Here is a 19,511-nt window from a genome sequence, read left to right on the forward strand (position 1 = left end):
TGTTTCTGACAATGTGTAATCTTCATTTGTTTGAGCATTGTCATTAGGAAGGCTTCTGATTATTCTGGCAACCCTTGTTTCGTAACTCCCTGGGGAGAGAAAGAAGCATGAAGAGAATTAAATTTCTCCAAGGAGGGGGCCAAAGGTCATTTTGTGCATTGGACAGCTGGCTCCAGTCATATTGAAGTGCTGTGTCCTCAAGTGTTACTAACAGAAGAGCTGATGGGCCCTGTTGTCAGTTCCTGTACTCTCACTATCTATTACAAATTAAGCTGAAATTGTGGCTTCTCAAAAGTCAAGGAAGAAATTCTCCACCTGCTCTTCTTTAACCTCTTTGATTCCCTAAGCCAGCTAATATTGCTGCTATTAAAGGCCTCAAGGATGCAGTGGGCTATATCCTGAATGGATGGCTGCGCATAGCCATCTCAGTCTACTGGTAGAATAAGGACCTTGGCACTGGGCCCTTGCACCTTTGTGGGCAACACATTAGTAAATACCTCTGGGCGTTTTATGTAGAGTTGGTTCATAATGACAATGCCCAAAAGACAGATACCTCTGTGTCTCTACTTAACAGCCCCAGTTCTCTCCCCACATCCCATAGTTCAAGAAAAATGGCACTGTCCTGGAAGTCAAAGACTTATGTTTGAAGGTTAGTCTTACTTCTAATGAGTATTGTAATCAGGAGCCGGTAATTAGCTTTTTTAGAGCTTCAGTTCACTAATCTGTAAAATCAGAGGATTCCATTTGAAGATGCTCTGTCTCCTCTGGAGTAGGAGTTAGTTTACTTATTTGGCATGCTACTGAAATGTGAATGAGCAAGAGGTGATGTGGGTACCACAATGCATCAGTTCACTGACATGGGGCTGAGTCAGAAAAGGTGGAAGTTGTGGGAGGAGCACTCAGTATTCAGAATCAGAAAGAGGCCCCCCTTCCATCAGATTCTGTGCTGTCTCTAGTGAGCTACTTAACCTTCCTGAGCCTCATATCCTTTATCTTCTAGATGACATCACTGTGTTTGCTCAGAAAGATAGCTGTGAGACATAAATGAGATTTGTATAGAGTATACCAGCACTTGGGAGAGCTTAATAAAAGTTCATTTTTTTCCCCCTCACCAGTTCAACAATGGGCAATTTTTAAAATTATTCATAGCTTTGGAGTTCTTGGTTATCTTCCAACATCAAATAAAATTCAGCAAGAGAAAGATGTGTTCTCTTAGTGTGAGGTATTAGTGTGAATGTTCATAAATGTTCCACACATCCTCCTACGACGTCTTTGCTTCCAACTCTGTATCTCTTGGTACAAAGGACTCACCATGCTCTCTGCATATTGGGTCTGGGCGGTTCCTTTATTACTAGTGAAACCTGTATGGTGAACTTAAGACATGCCCAGGAAACTGCATCATAGGTACACATAAAGATCTGACAAACTCAGGCAAGTTACCAAGACCTTCTTCAGCTAAAGGAATTAGACCCTGGTGCCACTTATTGGGGGTGGGGGGAGAAGGACCTAACAACACAGCAACTCCATGCATCAGGTCAGTGTGCACAGTCATTGTGTAGGGGCTGCTTATTATAACAACGATGGGGTAAGAAAGCCCTAAACATCTGTGTTGTTGTTTATCTCCCCCTCCCTCCCCCACTCCCCGCTGCCTCTGGAGAAAGCTTTTTGGGAAGAAATGGTGTCTTGGTTTTCTTAATTTCCCCACTCTGAAGAAACCTCTCTTTTCTTCCTGTTGCTCATTGGGAATGGGTCAGTTTTAGTAAAAATGAATTGCATTTGATACCTACTGTATCACAGTAGGTATTCATTCCAAAACCATTTGTGTATTTTGTTACCATCCCACAGACACTTGGTACAAATCTACTGCATTTGGGGTGATGCTTGGTTTTGAAAGCAGGTGCAAATTCATCAGTGTAGCACCTGCCCTCAAATCAGTCTCCATCTCCTGTTGAGGATGCAGGAGTTATTTAACACCAGGGTAGGTATGGAAGGAGCCCCCAAATGCACAGGGCTCATATGCTCAAATTATCATCATCCAAGAGTTTACCCTGGAATCCTAAGGGTGACCAGAGAACCATAAGTGCCAAACAAGTGGCAACGATAAAAACAATTCAGAAGGGAGATCTATGAAAAGCATCCTGAAAGAATTGAACTTTAATTTGGACCATCATGATGCTCATAATCTAATTGGCAGATAGGACTGGATGCCAAGCTGGGCTCAGGGAGAATTTATAAATAGAGGGTGAGTTCAGGGATGACATTTTCTTGTTTGAGAGGAGAGAAAACTAAGGAAGCTATTAGGAGGAATATATTAACTATGACAGGTCCTTGAATGCCCAGACTAACTCTTCTTTCAATGTTAATATCCATTTACCAGCTACGCTACTCTTCTGAAAAGTTCCTTTGTCCCTTCCCCTCCCCTGTCCTCTTTCCTTCTTTCTCTCTCTTTTCTTTCTTTTTTTTTTTTTGACATGCACAACTGGATGTCAGGTAGAGGATATGTTTCTTTGCTCTGAGTTCCAGTGTCTTCTTCTATAGAATGAAGGAATTTAAGACTCTTTAATGCTGAATGAGTCCTTCTTGCCCACCATCTCTCTTTTTCTCTTGCTACCTACTTCATTTCCTGGGCTGAAAATGTCTGCCTCTGAAGGAAAAACTAGGTGTGCCTCCCTTTCCCAGGCTGCAAATCATCCCACAGATTGTTATTTTAGGACAGTACTTAGGGAGCCCACCTTTTTCTGACTGTAGTAGCTGCCTGCCCTGAGCCCCATGATCATGGCCATCCATGCCTCCCAGGTGCTGGCCACTCTGGAAAGCAGGCAAGAGCAATGGCTTTGATCATGTACACAATAACCTCAGCACCAAGGCATCCAGGCTAATCACTTTTGATTACAAATGGATTAAACAGGACAGCAGCTGCAGAGGCTGCTTTGATTCAAGCCTGTTCAAAAATGAGATGCACAGACCCAGGCCCAGAAGCTGCAGATGCCAGACCTGCCCAACCCCCATTCATCCTCCATCAGGGGACCCCTGCAGGGTGGGCATGGCTCAGTCACAGGGAAAACCAAGGCAGCTCACCTGGACTCTGTCCCCAGAGGGGTCACCCTGGCTTTTGGATGTTTCCATGAAATAACTGCCTGCTGAAACCTTTGCCAGGTATTCAGCCTTGCTCTCCTCTGCTTGATAGAGGGAAATGCAGCGTATTTTCTCTGGGTTCCTGCAGGTAGCCATGGGTTACATGGCAGCTACTCTGCAGAGATGAATCCCAAATCCAGCTCGAGCACAGCTACATCCAGAAAGGCAGATAACTCCTCTCCTAACCATCCCTGGATGTGGACTTTGGGTCTAATAGGGACAGAAAAGATAGTAGTGTCCCCAATGAAGTATTTTATTTTTTTAACAAGCCTTGTGGTACCTACTGTGGGGAACATTCCAAATTTCACAGTTTCATTTTTTTCCCTCAGTATAATTATATACCAGTGTCTCTTTCCCTTCATTGGGCAATGTCCTGCGTATATCTAGTTTCTGAAGATGGATCCCCTAGAACCGGTGACTGTTGGGTGTGTGTGTATTTCTGTATACAAATGACACCCCTCAGGGTTTGGTAGGGACTGAACAGCAGCTGTCTTCGCTACATTGCAAGACTTAAGAGAGGGAACAGAGATAATTCAACACCAAAGCCAGGAACTTTCTGGGTTGTTGGATCCATTCATACATTTCAATGTGGGACATTTAATTTTTGGTCAAAAGGGTTTGAAAGAGCAATGGGGTAAATCCTCTGTTCATAACAAAAACCTTTCACAGTAGAGCCAATGTTTCCAGCTACATCCTACCTGCCTTGCCTGAAGCCCAGGCAGATAGTTCTTCAACCTTATGCTGAAGTGTCCACTTGAAACTCTAATAATAAAATACTTCTGGCCAAAGCCTCTTTGCATTGCTCACCACTGTTTCAGAGTCATAAACTTTGAGGGAAAATAAACGAAAGGAGGGAATGCAAAGCTTATCATCAACCATCCCATGAGTTGGTGTGGTACAGCTCATTTTTGCCCATTTTCCCAATTAAGTGAGCTAAGTTGATGATCTTAAGCAGAGAGGCAATGCACTCACAGGTGGTGTGCTACAGCAGCTTATAGTAGAGCTGATTGGGCACATCTCTTTCCAGCACTGCAATTGATGACTTCAGGTTGATAGCTTGAACTTGTAGGAATGTTTATTTTTTGGAAGTTGGTAGAACCTGACAACAGTCCCTGTTCCCCAACCCCCCCCCCCCCTTTTTTTTCTTTTCCACCGGATAATCAATTGTTTAGGATTTTTTAGCCTAGCCTTGCACTGGTGGTTTATGCCTGTAACCCAAGTTTCTCAAAAGGCTAAGATCTGAGGATCCCAGTTTGAAAACAGCCCAGGAAAGAAAGTCCTTGAAACTCTTACCTCCAGTTAGCTAACAAAAAGCCAAAATAGAGTTGTAGTTCAAGTGGTAGAACACTGGGCTTGAGCAAAGAAGCTCAAGGACATAGCACCGAGGCACTGGGTTCAAGCCCCAGGATTAGCACAAAGGAAAAGATTTTCTGGCACATGCTTGGTTAGTTGCTCTTCCCATTGGCGCTTAAATCTGGGCTTAAATCTGAGAACCACTTTTAAGGGAAGCTTTTATAAGTTTCCCTTAGGTGGTGATGACCCTGAGAATCATGCCATGTCTAGAGGTGAAGGATCTTAGAAAATTCTTCCTGGCATGCTTGGGGATTGTCTTTCTCAGATGTACCTAAAGCTGGCCAGCAGCAAGAGGGCTGTTTGCCCATGGGCAGGATTGCAAACAGGACCAGAGGATGGGATACGAATCACCTGGACTCCGTGTCTCGTTGCAGTGTTGGGCCTGAGGTCTCATGTAGGGTTCTCAGTTAATCTCTTTCCTCGTTTATAAAATGTTGGCTCTTATTCCAATTTTCACAAGAAGTTTATTAGCATAAAAAAGTTAGTTGTTTTCCCTCTAAGTAGAGGCACAGAATTCAATTCAATTGAATAAAAGTAGAACTTGCTAAACACTACTGTTCTGCCACTAAGCTAGTGAGTACCACTTCCCTGAAGTGCTCAAGCTGGGTGCCCATCTGTCAGAGAAGTTGGAGAAGGGGATTCCTTTATTGGATGGAAGCTGAGCTGGATAATCCTTTCCATGTCGAATTCTAAAGCCAAGAGCATGGCCCTGGGTAAGTCACTGACCAATTTTTTTGCCTCATTTCTTCCATCTGTCAAACAAGCAAGATAGTTTCTTGCTCCTTCCCATTGTTCATTGGTGTTGTGGCAGCTAAATGATATCATTGTTTGGAAGCTTTTAGGTCTAGGGAGTGTAACATTTCATTTTATCAGTCTGCTACTGTATTGTGCTTGTTATTATGGTCCCTCTAATATCTTTAATTAGGGCAACATTCCCTGTAACTCGATTACTAACAACAACAACTATTACAAAAAAAACCAAACATACTCACATTCAGTAGACTAAAGGTGTAATTCTGAATTAAAAGACAGCCCCGTTGTCAAACTATTCTAAATATTTTATAGAAATAAGCTTGCAGGTCTTAGGATTTGGTTGCCTAGTCTCCCAGAAAGTCAAGATAAGACTTTGGGTAAAGGAAGAGAATGACCATTGAGGTTGAAATGCTCAGGCCTTCTCATGGCAAAAATGAGTGGATGGAAATTGCTAGGCAAGATGTTACCACTGTACTGTCTTTTTTCTATCCTAGAGCCCGCCATACTTAATAAGCTTTCTGTATAGCAATGAGTCCTAGAAGCAAAGCAGAATGACCGATCATGTTGGGAATAGGTGCATAGAGACAGTGGATATTTTCCTAATGGCAGACTAGCTCTTCCATCATCGCTTGTGCCAAGGGCCCTCTCATTCGACCATTATGCTATAATACAACACTTCTGATACTAGCTGGACTCCAGGTCATCCCTCTCTTTACTAACAGAGAGTGTGTGGGAAGGCTTCTCATCACCTTCCCTAGATTCAGAAGCTGTGAGAGCATTAGGGCAGTCTGCAGAGTTCCTCAGAGTAGAGATGGGAAGTAATGAGTGCCAATGAGGAATATGGCTTACCCAAGGTCACAGTGAATTGTCAGATGTACCTGCAACGGTGCACATTGTCAGTCCCTATGGAGAGCTCTGCAAGTGCATTATAAATAAAGGACTTTGAACATGTGATGACTAAAGAGAGTTAACTACTACTTCTGGTCCTGTTGAGGCAGCACCACTGAGTTATATTCATTGTTCTCCATCTCAGCGGAACGAGACAGTCAGATATTCCCTCAACTGAGACAGCCAGAAACAATGCAAGCTGCTTCAGAAATGGGTGGACTGTGAATCAGGCAAGCACCTGACTTCAGACAGAACCAATAAAGAATGTTGTGTTTGGGGAGAGGTTTGAGAACATACAGAATCCACACTTGACTGGGTTGTTTTGATGGGCAGCTTATTTCTAGACACCTCTGAGGGATTATCTTTGAGAGTGAAATCATGGCAGTTTTTAGCAAATCGTGCTTGGTGGAGGCAGGATTGTGTAAGATGTGTACGCATGCACACGCACACCCCCCCCACACATGCATTTCCAGCTGTTTCTGGAAATCCTGTATGCAACACAAGGACAGATTTTTGACAAAGTCCCAGTACGTGTGTAGATTTCACAGACCCAGGTTTGCTGCAGAGGTGTCCTTCTGGGAATCTGGTGTTGTTTTTCCAGGATGTTTTGTTTGCCTAATCTACTGGGGCAGCATTAGGAGCTGAAGCATACTTTGTGCAAAGTCTTCAAGGATGGGAATTCAAATAGGAAGCATCCAGGTTTGAGGAGTCACAAAGAGGTGCTGATTCTGGGGAGGCCCAAGACTTAGTTCCCAGCACTTCACAATGACTGAGCACATTAATTCAAGAGCAGAGCCTTGTGTGGAAGGGATTGAGAGTTGGTTGTGCAGATACTTTTCGAATAGCATTTTAAAGAGATTTTTCACTTTGATCAATAGCAAAACCTACAAGCAAGCAAGTTTCACTTAGTTAATTAAGGAAGCACGTAGCCTCTTCTGAGTTCCCTACATCAAATACTTAGTAATGTCTCTGATGGACACCCAGAGCTGTTTCTGAAAAGGAGTTTATGCTTTTTGTTGGGCTCAGACCTCAGTCTTCCCGATCTCTGCCATTTAAGTGGCTGGGATTACAGGCAGGTATCACCAGGCCCAAATGACTTTGAAAGGTTTTTGGGTTTTTTTGTTTATGTTTTGTGTGTGTGTGTGTGTGTGTGAGAGAGAGAGAGAGAGAGAGAGAGAGAGAGAGAGAGAGAGAGAGAGAGAGAGAGAGAGAGAGAAGAGAGAGAGAGAGAGAGAGAGAGAGAGAGAGAGAGAGAGAGAGAATTGCTTATTGCAAAGCAAGAAGATGATACTTTGTATCTCTTTGAAAACCTTTGTGTTTTGCTTGAAGGTCCTGTCTCCTACCATCTTAGTTCCTTCATTCTTTTTTTTTTTTAATTTAATTTTATTTTATTTGAGAACATACTGTACAGAGGGGTTACAATTACATGGGCAGGATAATGCATACATTTCTTACCAAGCATTGCAGCCTCCTCCTTTGTTTACACTTCACCTCCCTCCCCAGCCTCCCCCCTCCCCAGTTCCTTCATTCTTTCAGGAACAAAATTATTTTTTTTGCTACTTATGTTTCTTAAGGCTGTAATGCCATGTAGCAGTTGAAGATAATATAGTAGTATGTTTCACAGGGTAGTAACAGAACTGGCTTATTTGGGATCTCCCATTTTTCTGTATTGTTAAAAAGTGTTCACTTATATGATTATAATAATATTCATCTTCCTTGAGATACAGTTAGCCCCTTCTCATTATTGGTTGTTATTTTTCTCTAAATACCTTCCTGTTGTCTGCCTTAATGTAATGTTGAAAAGATGTAGACATTTCCTAAATAAAAGGCTTGAGCATATGATGCCTAAAGGACCACATGTCATGACCCATGATGCATTGAAATGGCTGGTGATGTCACACACAGGAGTAGTGGCAGATGAACACAGATTTCAGTGGTATATGGTATTGAGTCATACAGTTACACCGTATGACTTTGAATATGTGATTTAATGTTGGAAGTTTCTGTCTTCTCACTTGTAAAATGGCATAATTACAGTACTACTTTGTGTAGTTCTTGAGAGGATTGAATGCCATGAGCCTTTCCCTGAAAAGCATCTATTAGTTCCTGAGAATTCCTGGCTCCTGTGATGGTGTCTTGCAACTTAGTTTCGCCTTATTTGCTAGAAGGGAGGGAGGGAGGAAATAAAAGAGGAGCGAGAACAAGAGAGAGGAGAGGAAATCGAGAGGAAGGAGTAGGGGTTAAGGGAGAGGGAGAGTAAGCTTAGTTCTGGAGGGAAAATACGCAAGGTTATAAGCAATGTTCACAGCATAGTACAGTCCATTTTCTAGGAACTCCTTGGTTTGCCGGATTCAGGAACACAGTTCATTTGGACAGAGCCAGTTCACAACTTCTTGTGAACTCAATTTTAGATGGTGATGCTTCACAGTCTGATGAGAATCCTAGCTCCTACTTGATGGAGAGAGCCATCTGCTACCTGGGGAACACAGCTGCCTCCTGACAGCATCCTGTGAAGGGACTTCCAAGATGACCTGGGAAGTGGGCTAGGCTCTCTATGATTCAACTTTGGGTGTTTAATTTAACCACTTTGAATCTCAATTTACTCATCCATGTACTGGAGAAAATAGTACAGCTCTGCACTGGTTGTACGAAGATTAAGAAGAATGAAGAAATGAAGCATCTACCTTGGACAAGAGCAGACAGAACTAGGTCTTGAAACATCCTATCTTCATATTATAACGGCCTCAAATTCAGGTCCTCCAGAATCTCCTTTTATTCCATTGTACCTGAGGCTTCTAAAAGTGTGACTCCCCGCAGCTACAAGATTCTGCTGTCCCGGGGCTCAGCTTGGCTTTATCCTTTTCAGATATCCACCTGTAATTGTGATTAATTGCTTCAGATTTGGCCCACAGGACCTAATTCTCTGCCAAATTGCTCTACTGAGCAGAGCTTTTGACTCCAGTGCTCAGATACTCTCCAAAGGAAGCACCTTCTGACTTCTCTGCTCTCTCTACTGCTGAGTGATCCTAGGGGTGTGAATCAATTTCCCGAGTTTTGCCAAGGGGGATGAATTAGAAAGCTTTGTTATACATCTTGGAGCCAAGTGGAGAAGATCATCTGGTCAGTTTCTGAGCATAAATTCAGTAAATGATGAGAAGAAGGAGACGAGGGAGGATACTCCCTCAGCCTCCAGTTTTGCTTGGCATCTGTTCAACGAGGAGAACCTACTCCATTGGCTTTTTACAGAATTTGCAAACAGTCCACAGATGCTTGTGATGTAATTTCACACTTGGAAGGAAATGACTTAACTGTCTAGATTGTGCCCCAGAAATGCAGTATGTCTTTAGCTCTTCTTGTCCTGGTTGGTACATGAATTGTGCATTCCTAACTGTGTTGGAGCTCCTAACAGCCCTGACTTGTTGAAGTTCAGGTGATGAGAGCAGATATGGAGGCAGAAAGGACGAAGGGAGGAATAGAAAAGATATTTTACTTGCCATCATGGCAAGTTTTAAAGTCTGCATTCTTAAAGTGAGGGTTGGACAGGGATCCTTACCTCTCCCCCAAAGAGACAATTAACTATTTTTACATCTTTCAGCAAATGCCCCCACCTCTCTCTTTTTCTCTTTTGTTGGTCATGGGGCTTGAACTCTGGTCTGGGCCTGGGCGTTGTCCCTCAGCTCTTCCACTCAAGGAGAGCACTCTATCACTTGAGCCATAGAGCCACTTCGGTTTTCTGGTGGTTAATTGGAATAAGAGTCTCGTGGATTTTCCTGCCTGGGCTGGCTTTGAACTGAGATCCTCAGATCTCAGCCTCCTGAGTAGTTAGGATTACAGGCATGAGCCACTGCACCTAGCTTAAGACAAGAGTTTTCCCTTTCCTTTCCTTTCCTTTCCTTTCCTTTCCTTTCTCTTTCTTCCTTCCTTCCTTCCTTCCTTCCTTCCTTCCTTTCTTTTTTTTTCTTTCTTTCTTTCCTTTCTTTCTTTCTTGTCGGTCGTGGGGCTTGAACTCTGGGCCTGGGCGCTGTCCCTCAGCTCTTCGGCACAAGGTGAGTGCTCTACCACTTGAACCACAGTGCCACTTCCGGTTTTCTGGTGGTTTATAGGAGATAAGAGTCTCATAGACTTTTCCTGCCCTGGCTGGCTTTGAACCGTGATCCTCAGATCTCAGCCTCATGAATATCTAGGATGACAGAAGTGAGCCACCGGCGCCCGGCTAAGACATGAGTTTTCAAATTTTTATTTTATAGGGCTTTAAATCAATGGATCTTAGCATGGAAGTCCAATATTACAAATCAATACATTTGTGCTGCTCTTGATGAAGAGTTTTTGGGACCTAAAATTTCTACTTCACATTCCCTAGGAACTCTTTCACAGAATCCAGGGTACCCCAGGAATCATTTCACATGCGTTAGCCATGCCAGACTCAACAATCCCCCATCTATGAATGATGAGCTCCAGAAACTACTTTTCTTCAGCCAGCTTTTACTGGAATGCTTAATAAATGACGATATTAACATCCATGTCACTAGTTAATACCATTTTATCTGGGTAAACTTTCTACCCAATACCACACAAGAAACCTTGCATGAAATCCGGATTTTTGTTATGAAGAATAATTTTTGGGGAAAAAACAGTCTAATAGGACATACAAAAACAGAAGGAGAGTGAGGTTTTGTATGGCTCACCAGGTTCAAGTAAAACAAAACAAGTCTTCTCACCTCCACTGGCTCTAGATTTTATTTTATTAGCTCTCAGTAATTTCAATTCTACTCAGTGGAGAGTTGATTAGGGGTGGAGTTGAAAGACATTCCCACTCAAAAGATGAAATAGTTATGACTTTGTACAACACCCAGATATTTACACTACTGTAAGAGTATGGGTTACGTAGGCATTTGCATGTAGAATCTTTTAAAAAGAAGTTGTAAGAAGGTTTTTTTTTTTTTGCCACATCTGTAGGGGAATTAGTTACAAAGTTTACCTGTAAATATCAGAACCTCATCACTTAAAAAATAATAAAAGACTAATATAAGCAATCAAGACAAGGCCTGCATGGAATTGCATGCAAAGCTGTTATTATTCGTCTTTACTGATCTTTGGAAAGACCCTGAAATGACACCTGGAAGTGTCACTGGTTTCAGGTTTAACACTTGAATTTCCATGAGACCAAGCAGATTTGGCTGAAGGACATACAGCTAGCTTGGATGGCAGTTTGGTAATTGTGTAGTGGGCATCTTAGCCCTTTGGCCTCTACTACCAGCTTTTGAATGGGCAGGTTGTTTACCTTTAACTCTGATGTGGACTTCACTTTAGGCGTATCGGGATGGTGAACTCATGTAGCAGTCTGAGTAGCTTCTGCCCAATTTTTTATTTGTAAAACGATCTTGAAGCGGCAACATGAAATGAACTCACAGTCCTGCCTTCTGAATATCAGAGGGTGTAACCTCTTAGAAGGATGTATTTTCAGCGGGACATGACAAGAAAGGAGGGTAAAAAGAAGACAAGATTAGTGTCCCCTCCGTTTCCCTTTTCTTGAGATGAGAGAAGTAATTTTGAGTGCTAGGAGGAGGAGCTCAAAGAAAATGCAGAAAAGATTCAATAGGTTGTAGCATGAGACATAAGTGAATTAAATGACCCCTTGACAGAGCCCTGGCAGGGCCAAGCTGATAACATAAATTTTCTCCCACATTGCCAATACAATGGAACCCTCTGGTTCCATTTCACTTCCTTTATTCCAGTGTCTTCTGAGGTCCTTTAGTCCTTCTGGACTGTGGACTCCTTTATGGTTGGTGGCACCACAACCTGTTGCTTTGACTTCTTTCCTTCTCAATTGGTCCTGAAATACTTGCCATCTTTCCTTCTCCTTTCAAAGTCCCTGTATCTAAGGGTATCTGAGCATCTAAAACTCTTTTTTTGGTTATATGTGGGTAATTAGGCTTATTTCTTCTGATTTCTCTACTCAGTAGGTCATTTGATCTTTCTGGACCTCATTTCCCTTCTCAAGAGAGAGACTGAGACTAGTTCATTTCTAGCATACTCAGCCACACATAAAGTTGGATGTTTGTTCCAGCTTGGTGGGGCATTGCCTTATACGCCATGTGATTCAGCTTTTATCCTATAGCCAAAGTAAGAAGAAAGTGACACTTAGGAAGTAGAGAGACATGTTCTGTGAAATAGAAAAGAGAAACAATGACAGATGATACTGGAAGCATAGTTAATCAAAGGATGATATCTTTGACGGGAAATTTGAACCATGACAATTTGTTCTCCCTAGCGCCATTTTGGCAGTGTTTCCTTATCTACCTACTTATCTACCTGTTCATTCATCCATCTAACCATTCATTTCACAGCCCCAAATCTCTTTCTCTGGCCCCCAAAGGTAAAGATTTCCAGGAAGATTATATGGTCTGGAAGGTCCATTAGGATTCAGTGTGTGTAACTGTATGTCTGAGGTCGAAGTTCATCTGGACATGTTTGGCGGGACCCATATCCTTCCATCCTTTGGCATCAGTGACTCGTTCCTAAGCACAAATTTTCTGGGTCAGCCTGAGGGATAGGTGGAATATGTTGGGTTCCATTGTACCCTGGGGTGGTCTGTACTGCCCACCAGAGACAGAAGGGCCATCAGAGCAGAAGGATGCTCCTAGAGAGGGGGGGGGAGTGGCACAGCATCCTTCCTTTCTGTGGGGTAAAGTTGTCAGAAGCTATGGAGTTTTCAGGCAGAAAGATGCCTGTTTGAAGGGACACTTTTAAGCCCAAGACTGGGTGAGTTTTGGTTAGGGAAGGAAAAAGAGAATTTTATTGAGAGAGAATGGGAGTACAAGGGGATGGAAGGTCTTTGCTTAGAAAATGGAAGGGCTTTCTCTTCCCACCATTTAAAGAGGAGCCAGACAGCTTCCTTTGTCTTCTTCCAGTACTTCTTTTTATCTTGGAGAAAGAGAGAGACAGAAATAAAGAGGAGAGAGAGAAAGAGGCACAGAGACAGAGGAAGAAAAGGAAATATTGAAGGGGAAAAACCCATGAATTTCTACCAAGAAGGAAACTATAGCTCTTCAAAAATGGAAAGCAGGGTTGTCGCCCTCCAAATAGAGTGGACTCTTCCAGAGAACACCAAGATGTGTCAGGAATGAGATTGGTCTGAACAGGGCCCCAGGAACACTAGCCTGCTCCATAGGGGAGATGAAAGAATTTTCTCCTTCCTTTGCCTTTTAAATGCAATTCTGTCTGCCTTTCTCCCTAGCACCTGCTCAGCCCTCTAGCTGGGACTGGCTCAGGCATTTAGCCATCCTGGGAAAAGGCAGAATCCTTCATTAACTTCAGCCTGATTGAATTCCCCAGAGCCAGAGTAGATTTCATTTCCCTTCCTCTCCTTGCCTGCCTCTCTTGGATCTCTCCACACACAGCTAGGCTGCTAAGAACACTTAACTGTTTCCAGTAGGACTAAAGAGGGGGATAGAGTCCCACAGGGAGAAGACCTGGGGAAGGGCCCAGATCTGTGTTTTCCAAGCAGTGGCTTTCGAGAAAAATTATGCTTATACCCTTTTTTTTTTTTACTGATGCCTCAGTTTCCCATGAATTCCTGAAATGTCTGGGAATCAAGTGACACATCCAGAGCCTACTGTGAATTATCAATATGATTTTTAATATGTCACTTATCAGCTTTTGTTCTGCAAAATAAGAGTTTAAAAATTGGTGTAGTGCAATGGAATTCTATGCCTCCATCAGAAAGAATGACATTGCCCCATTTGTTAGCAAATGGAAAGGCTTGGAAAAAATTATATTAAGTGAAATAAGCCAGGCCCAAAGAAACATAGGTCCCATGGTTTCCCTTATTTGCAATATTTAGTATAAGTCTGAGCAGAAAAGGTCAGATAAGGTGATATTAGGGAAATTAACCCTAAGATATGTATTCAAATGTTTTTTTTTTCTTTCATGCGATTGTTTCTACTCACATTTATAAGATTATTTCTTTGTTGCTTTGTATGTCCCTTTCCCACAGTATAACCCCTGCTTTCACTGTATTTCATGTCGGTATCATTTATGGAGGGGAAGGGGAAAAATAAACCGTTTAACTAGGGATACAGGTGGACCCATTGCAACAATGAGATGTACAAGTCGTTATGTCAAAAACGAACTTTACAACTTTGGTGGGGGGGGGGGGAGGATTGGGTGGAAGGGCAGGGGGGGTGAGGATGGGAAGGGATGGGAAGGGGAAACAAAGGAAGAGGCTACAATGCTTGATAAGAAATGTACTCATTATTTTGCCCATGTAATTGTAACCCCTCTGTACAGTATTTTCACAATAAAAAAATAAAATTGGTGTAGTAGCAGAACCTTTGTGTTCAAATTCAACCCGGTTCAAGAACCAGAAAAAAATATCATGCAGAACCAGTCAGGTTGAGGGAAGTAGGGAGACCCAGGGAACTCTTTTCCACACTGCATTGCCATACCCCATTTCCTTAGCAGAGTTGTTCCTAAGCCACTGGGGACAGGAGACTACCTTGTGGGAAGACACAGTCAGCTGTCTGTTTCAGGTCCTGTCATTAGATGAATGGCACTCTTTTGAGGGTTCAGATTTAAGCAGTCTCTGATTCTGAAACACAAAAGTATTTTCTGGTCCTATACTTCTAGTTGACACCTGAGTAGAATGCATTAAGTATCCAGAACTTGGCCTTTTCTTCTGTACCAGGTGCAGAATGTATACCTACTTTGGCAATGATTCCATAGGCAGGTTTGTGCTCTGCCCAACAGCTCCTGAATTTAGTTAGAGCATGGTTGGGCACCTGGAAGACAGGCTACTTATAGCGTGGCGAGGAAAGATAGGTTTCTACCCACAGTTCTTCCAGAATCCATTTAAAAGGGAAGTTGCAAGGCTTGCCTTTGGCTGTTGGCAGGCCAGCTGACCCTTTAATACACATTAGACTGTGTGAGTGAAGTATTTAGAATCTGCAAGGGAAAGGAATTCAGTTTTAGAAGTTGCTTGTTTTCCATTCTTAATATGATCTACCTGCATCTTCTCACTCAGCAGCCAATAGACGGAACACACCTGAACTATGGTGGGCCCATTTAACATGCTATTATTTCTTCCATGGGAAAGGAAGAGCCCTCTCCATCTGGTAGTGAATTCATTCACTGTTCAGCCTCTTTTATTTCATACTGCTCTTCCTTAAATTTAACCTCTGACTTTCACACTGAAGTATAATCCAGTAGTCTCTCATAAATCCCATAGTGGATAGAGAAGAGCTTGATTAATTCATTCAAATACTAGAGTGCCTCCTTCAAGGAGGAAACATGCTAGGTGCTGAGTGCCATTTCCTTTTGTCAGCTTGAAGGATGTCTTCAGCTGCGTCTCACACTTCTGTTCTTCCTACTCAGCAATTGAAGCCATTCTTAGCCTCACCTCAAGTTGACAGTCATTTCCACTTTCCTTTTAAGTCATTTGACCAACAAGTTATTTAGTGACTAATTATATGTGCAGACTTCTTCTCAACATGTTGAGACATGCAGAATCTACCTAAGATAATGTGTAAACCATAGTTTGGTTAGACTTGGTTTTATTGGGTATGTTCTAGTCAGGTGAAAAAAAAAGTGTGTGTGTGTGTGTGTGTGTGTGTGTGTGTGTGTGTGTAATATATATATATATATATATATATACACACATAAATATATATATATATATATATATATATATATATATATATATATCAGCACAAAATAGAAGTGCACAGAATTAACTGCCCATATCTATCTTCTCAAGAGGAGCATCTGAGGTTTTCAGGAAGGGAGACACAGAATCAGAACAGATCAACAAATCATAAGATGCTATGTCTGTCCATTTCCAACTAAACAAATGGATCTGATCATTTTCCAGTGCCAAGGCCATTAACCTGAAGAAATAGCACATATTTTTTTTTTATCTTTTCTTTTCTGGTACTGGGGATAGAACCCAGGACGTTGCATTTGCTAGGCAAACGCTTTGCCACTGAGCTACATCCCAGCCCAACACATATTTTGAATAGGACCGCAGTTCAAAGAGAAATTAGACTCCTGGATTTCCTGCTACCTATCTACCTGGTGGGAGAAGAGCCTCTACTGTCTCTACTTGTAGAACATGGAAGCCTTGTGCTTTGACTCCTAGATGCTAAAGCAGGCTGGTGTTTCCCTTCCATGGCTGTTCCCATGCCTATGTCACCCCAGCCATCTGTCCCTCTCTCCCTGGGCCCAGCTCAAGACAGAGGCCTATTGATAAACTCAGAAGAGTGAATGGACATTACTATTTAAGTTAAGTAAGAGTGTCTAGGTAGACAGTTTAAGGTTCGTTTTCAAGACATCATGTTTCTACCCATGGCTCATTTGGCTATTATTCTGGCACTCTGCCTGTTTTCTGTGCCATAGCTCCTCAAAGAATTTTCTTGCCAGTATGTTCTAATTTAGAGGTATTTTCTTATACAAGAAAAATAAAAACCTGGGGGAAAACATAGTGTGAGATTCAATTTCCCAATACATGCATTGCCTAGGAGACCTAGACCAAAATGTTACTTCACTTCCCATCAGAAAGTGAGATGTCTTTCTCTCTATATGTCTCTCTCTGTCTTTCTTTTTCTCTTTCTTTTCTCTCTCAAGTTGTCCAGATTGCAAAAGAAAAAAAAAAGTATTTAAAAACAACTGATGTGTAGGACTCAGACAATCCTCAGCGCTCCCTGCCTCCCTCCCTTTGTCCTGGAGGAGGCCGCTGGCATCCCATCAATGCAAATGGATGTGTGTTAGGATTGGCACATTCCCTTCACTGCCTTTGTTCTTTCCACTGATCCAACAAAAAACACATCACCTTGGCACCTTTTCATTTTTTTTTAAGGCTCCATTCAAATTGCACCTTATTTCAACAAACCCCACCCCAAATTTACTTGCCTTATTGTCAAAGTTTGACACCAAACTCTGCTCTACTCTATTTGTACTGGCGAATGTGTATGATCCTTTACCAAACTGGAGGGGCCATGAAGGATGAGTATTTCATTACAACCAGAGATGCTGAACTGGAGTTTTGCTGGGAAAGGGTATCTAGCCCACAGGCTGGACGGACAGAAGAGTGAAAAAACTCTATCCCAGCTCTAACATACTTAGGCATCATTTTTGGCAAAGTCACTTAGGCAAGCAGAAAAGTCTTACTGAACTTTTTCTTCAGGCTACAGGCATTGAATCTCAGCAGGACTCTTTCCCTTTCTTGAACCAACCAAAATATTGTTACAGCAAACATGAAATCTTTCCTCCTTTTTTTTTTTTTTGTTTCACAAATGCTCTCCAAGCCAAACAAAAGCTAACTGTCAACCTTCTTGAATCAAAATAAACATCTTCCCTTTTTCTCCTTATCCCACCCTTTCCCAGCAGTTTTAAGCAACAGTAAAAATTGGATTATTTCATAAATCAATACTGTGTTTTTTTATTGAGGGTTTTCTAATGCCAGACTCTGCAGAAATTGCAAACAGATTTTAAACCTTAACGCTACTCTTTAAAACTAATTAAACAAACAAGTGTAAAACATCCATATACACATTCTAGTATATATGATTGAAACTTAAGCTATAAACATCTAAATAGTACATGTGATAAAGACAAATTGAGTCACATGTAAATAAGAAAACTAAAGAGTAATTTTTAATGCTGATTTTAAAAGAGAAAGAGGGAGAAACAGGAAAAGCTCGCTGACAAGAGATGAGTCTTTATCAGTATCTGAACTTGTAATTCTCAATCTGTTGTATCAAAGATATATGTGATTTGAGGAAGAAAATTCATTTCCCTAAGGAACTAGAGATACCTTTGGACTCATTCAGTCATACTTATAGTTTCCGAGGACCAATGCACTTAGTCCAGTCATGTCCAGGATTTCTAAGTTAAGACCCTTTGATGCCGCTGTAAAAAGAAGAAAGATAAGAGAGGTCAATGAAGAGGAACATGAGATCAGAGAGATGTGGCATCCACAAGGAAGGCCCTTGAGTTGATTCCTAGCCCAAAAATCTCACACTTGCTTTTTTCTTGAGCTCCTAGCCAGGCCTTGGTGAGTCCTGGTGCATTGGTTGTCTTGAGGATGGTGTATGCAGACGTTGAGACCTGTCTCTAAGGATATCTCCTTTGTTCTTTCCCAGCTCCTCACTGTCAGTGACATTGCAGCCAGTGACTTCAAAGGATTTCAGCCACAGGTGAGTTCTCCTCATGCTTTTGTAAAGTTTGAAGAGTGACTTGTTCTGTCCTGGGGTCATGAGCAAATGAACTTTGCATTACAACAGAACTTTCACTTGGGCTTGACCACTTCTCTGACTCCAAATGCAAATAATAAGAATGGCCTGGTCACTTGACCTCCCCTCCACCTTCTCTCTCACCTCCTCCGGGACATCTGTGCTTGCTAGGTCAAGATGCTTAGAACATTGGGGAGGTGAGTTTTCCAGCTTAGCAAAGAGTTAAGGAAAAACCATCCATGAATCAAGTAAGGCTAAAGTTTTCTCCTGTAGCTCTCTATTTGGACTGAGTATTTCCATTTCTGTAATTACTGCACGCAAACACCTTGAAGCTGTGTTCTGGCAGACAGGTGAATTGCAGACTCCTGTAGAGGTGGACAGTTAAGTGTTTCTGACCTTTGTTAGGAAATGGCTCACCATTGTCAAGGCTAGAGTGCTGTTTGAAGTTTCCCCTGGACAAACCACTAGAGGGTGCAGGCAGTGGCTAGGTGGCCGGGGACCTGCTTGTCAGAGATGGAAAGTTATCTTCTTGTCTCTACAAGGAGTCATTGCCTACACATACATGTGTACTCCTCCCCCCCCCCCGCCTCCACTCACATACAAGTGTCCTGATCTCCCTCTACACACTCAGTGAGGCTGGATCACGTATTCAAGCAAAGGTCATGCCAGAAGTGACTGATATGATGCTCCTTTCTATATGACACTGTTCCCCTATTCAGTGTCTGCCTTATAATCCCTTAGTGCCCTGTTTCGGTGGGGGGAGGAAGGGGGGAATGTGTCACAGCCAATGGTAGTTAAATTCCAATGGTGGAGCAAGTGATTTTCTAGTAGCAAGAGTTCTGCGTATTTGGAGTGCTCTCCTCTTTCAACATGTTTAGGAGCCCCCTGTGGGCTCCCAACACTAATGCCTATGGGTTCCATCCTAAGCCCCTTTTTACTACTGGGGAACATGAGGACCCAAGACTTGCTGTGAACTAGCTCCACATCACACAGAGAGTGGGGTGAAGAGTGGATAGGGAGAGGTGGAAAGGAATTGACAAAAGTAAGGGCCACAGGTGAGTGTCAAAGGCAGCCCTGTACATCTGTTTAGGGTGTCTCTATCACAGTTTCTTGATTCTTCTGCAAGCTATGTTCCAAAATCTGAGAGACAGACAA

General features: G+C 42.4%; 1 protein-coding gene across 2 annotated transcripts in view; it reads left to right on the plus strand.

Annotated features, from left to right (window-relative positions):
• The window catches only part of Setbp1 (SET binding protein 1), a 354,179-nt gene that overhangs the window by 166,895 nt on the left and 167,773 nt on the right, over positions 1 to 19,511 (plus strand). For both annotated transcript variants that reach the window (XM_042675182.1, XM_042675183.1), the window contains exon 3: positions 18,267 to 18,320. In XM_042675182.1, coding sequence (XP_042531116.1) covers positions 18,267 to 18,320 — 54 coding nt within the window. The remainder of the gene's footprint in view (positions 1 to 18,266; positions 18,321 to 19,511) is intronic.

Source organism: Dipodomys spectabilis, unplaced genomic scaffold (assembly GCF_019054845.1).
Source record: "Dipodomys spectabilis isolate Male_0828 unplaced genomic scaffold, ASM1905484v1 ptg000024l, whole genome shotgun sequence".
Lineage (NCBI taxonomy): Eukaryota > Metazoa > Chordata > Mammalia > Rodentia > Heteromyidae > Dipodomys > Dipodomys spectabilis.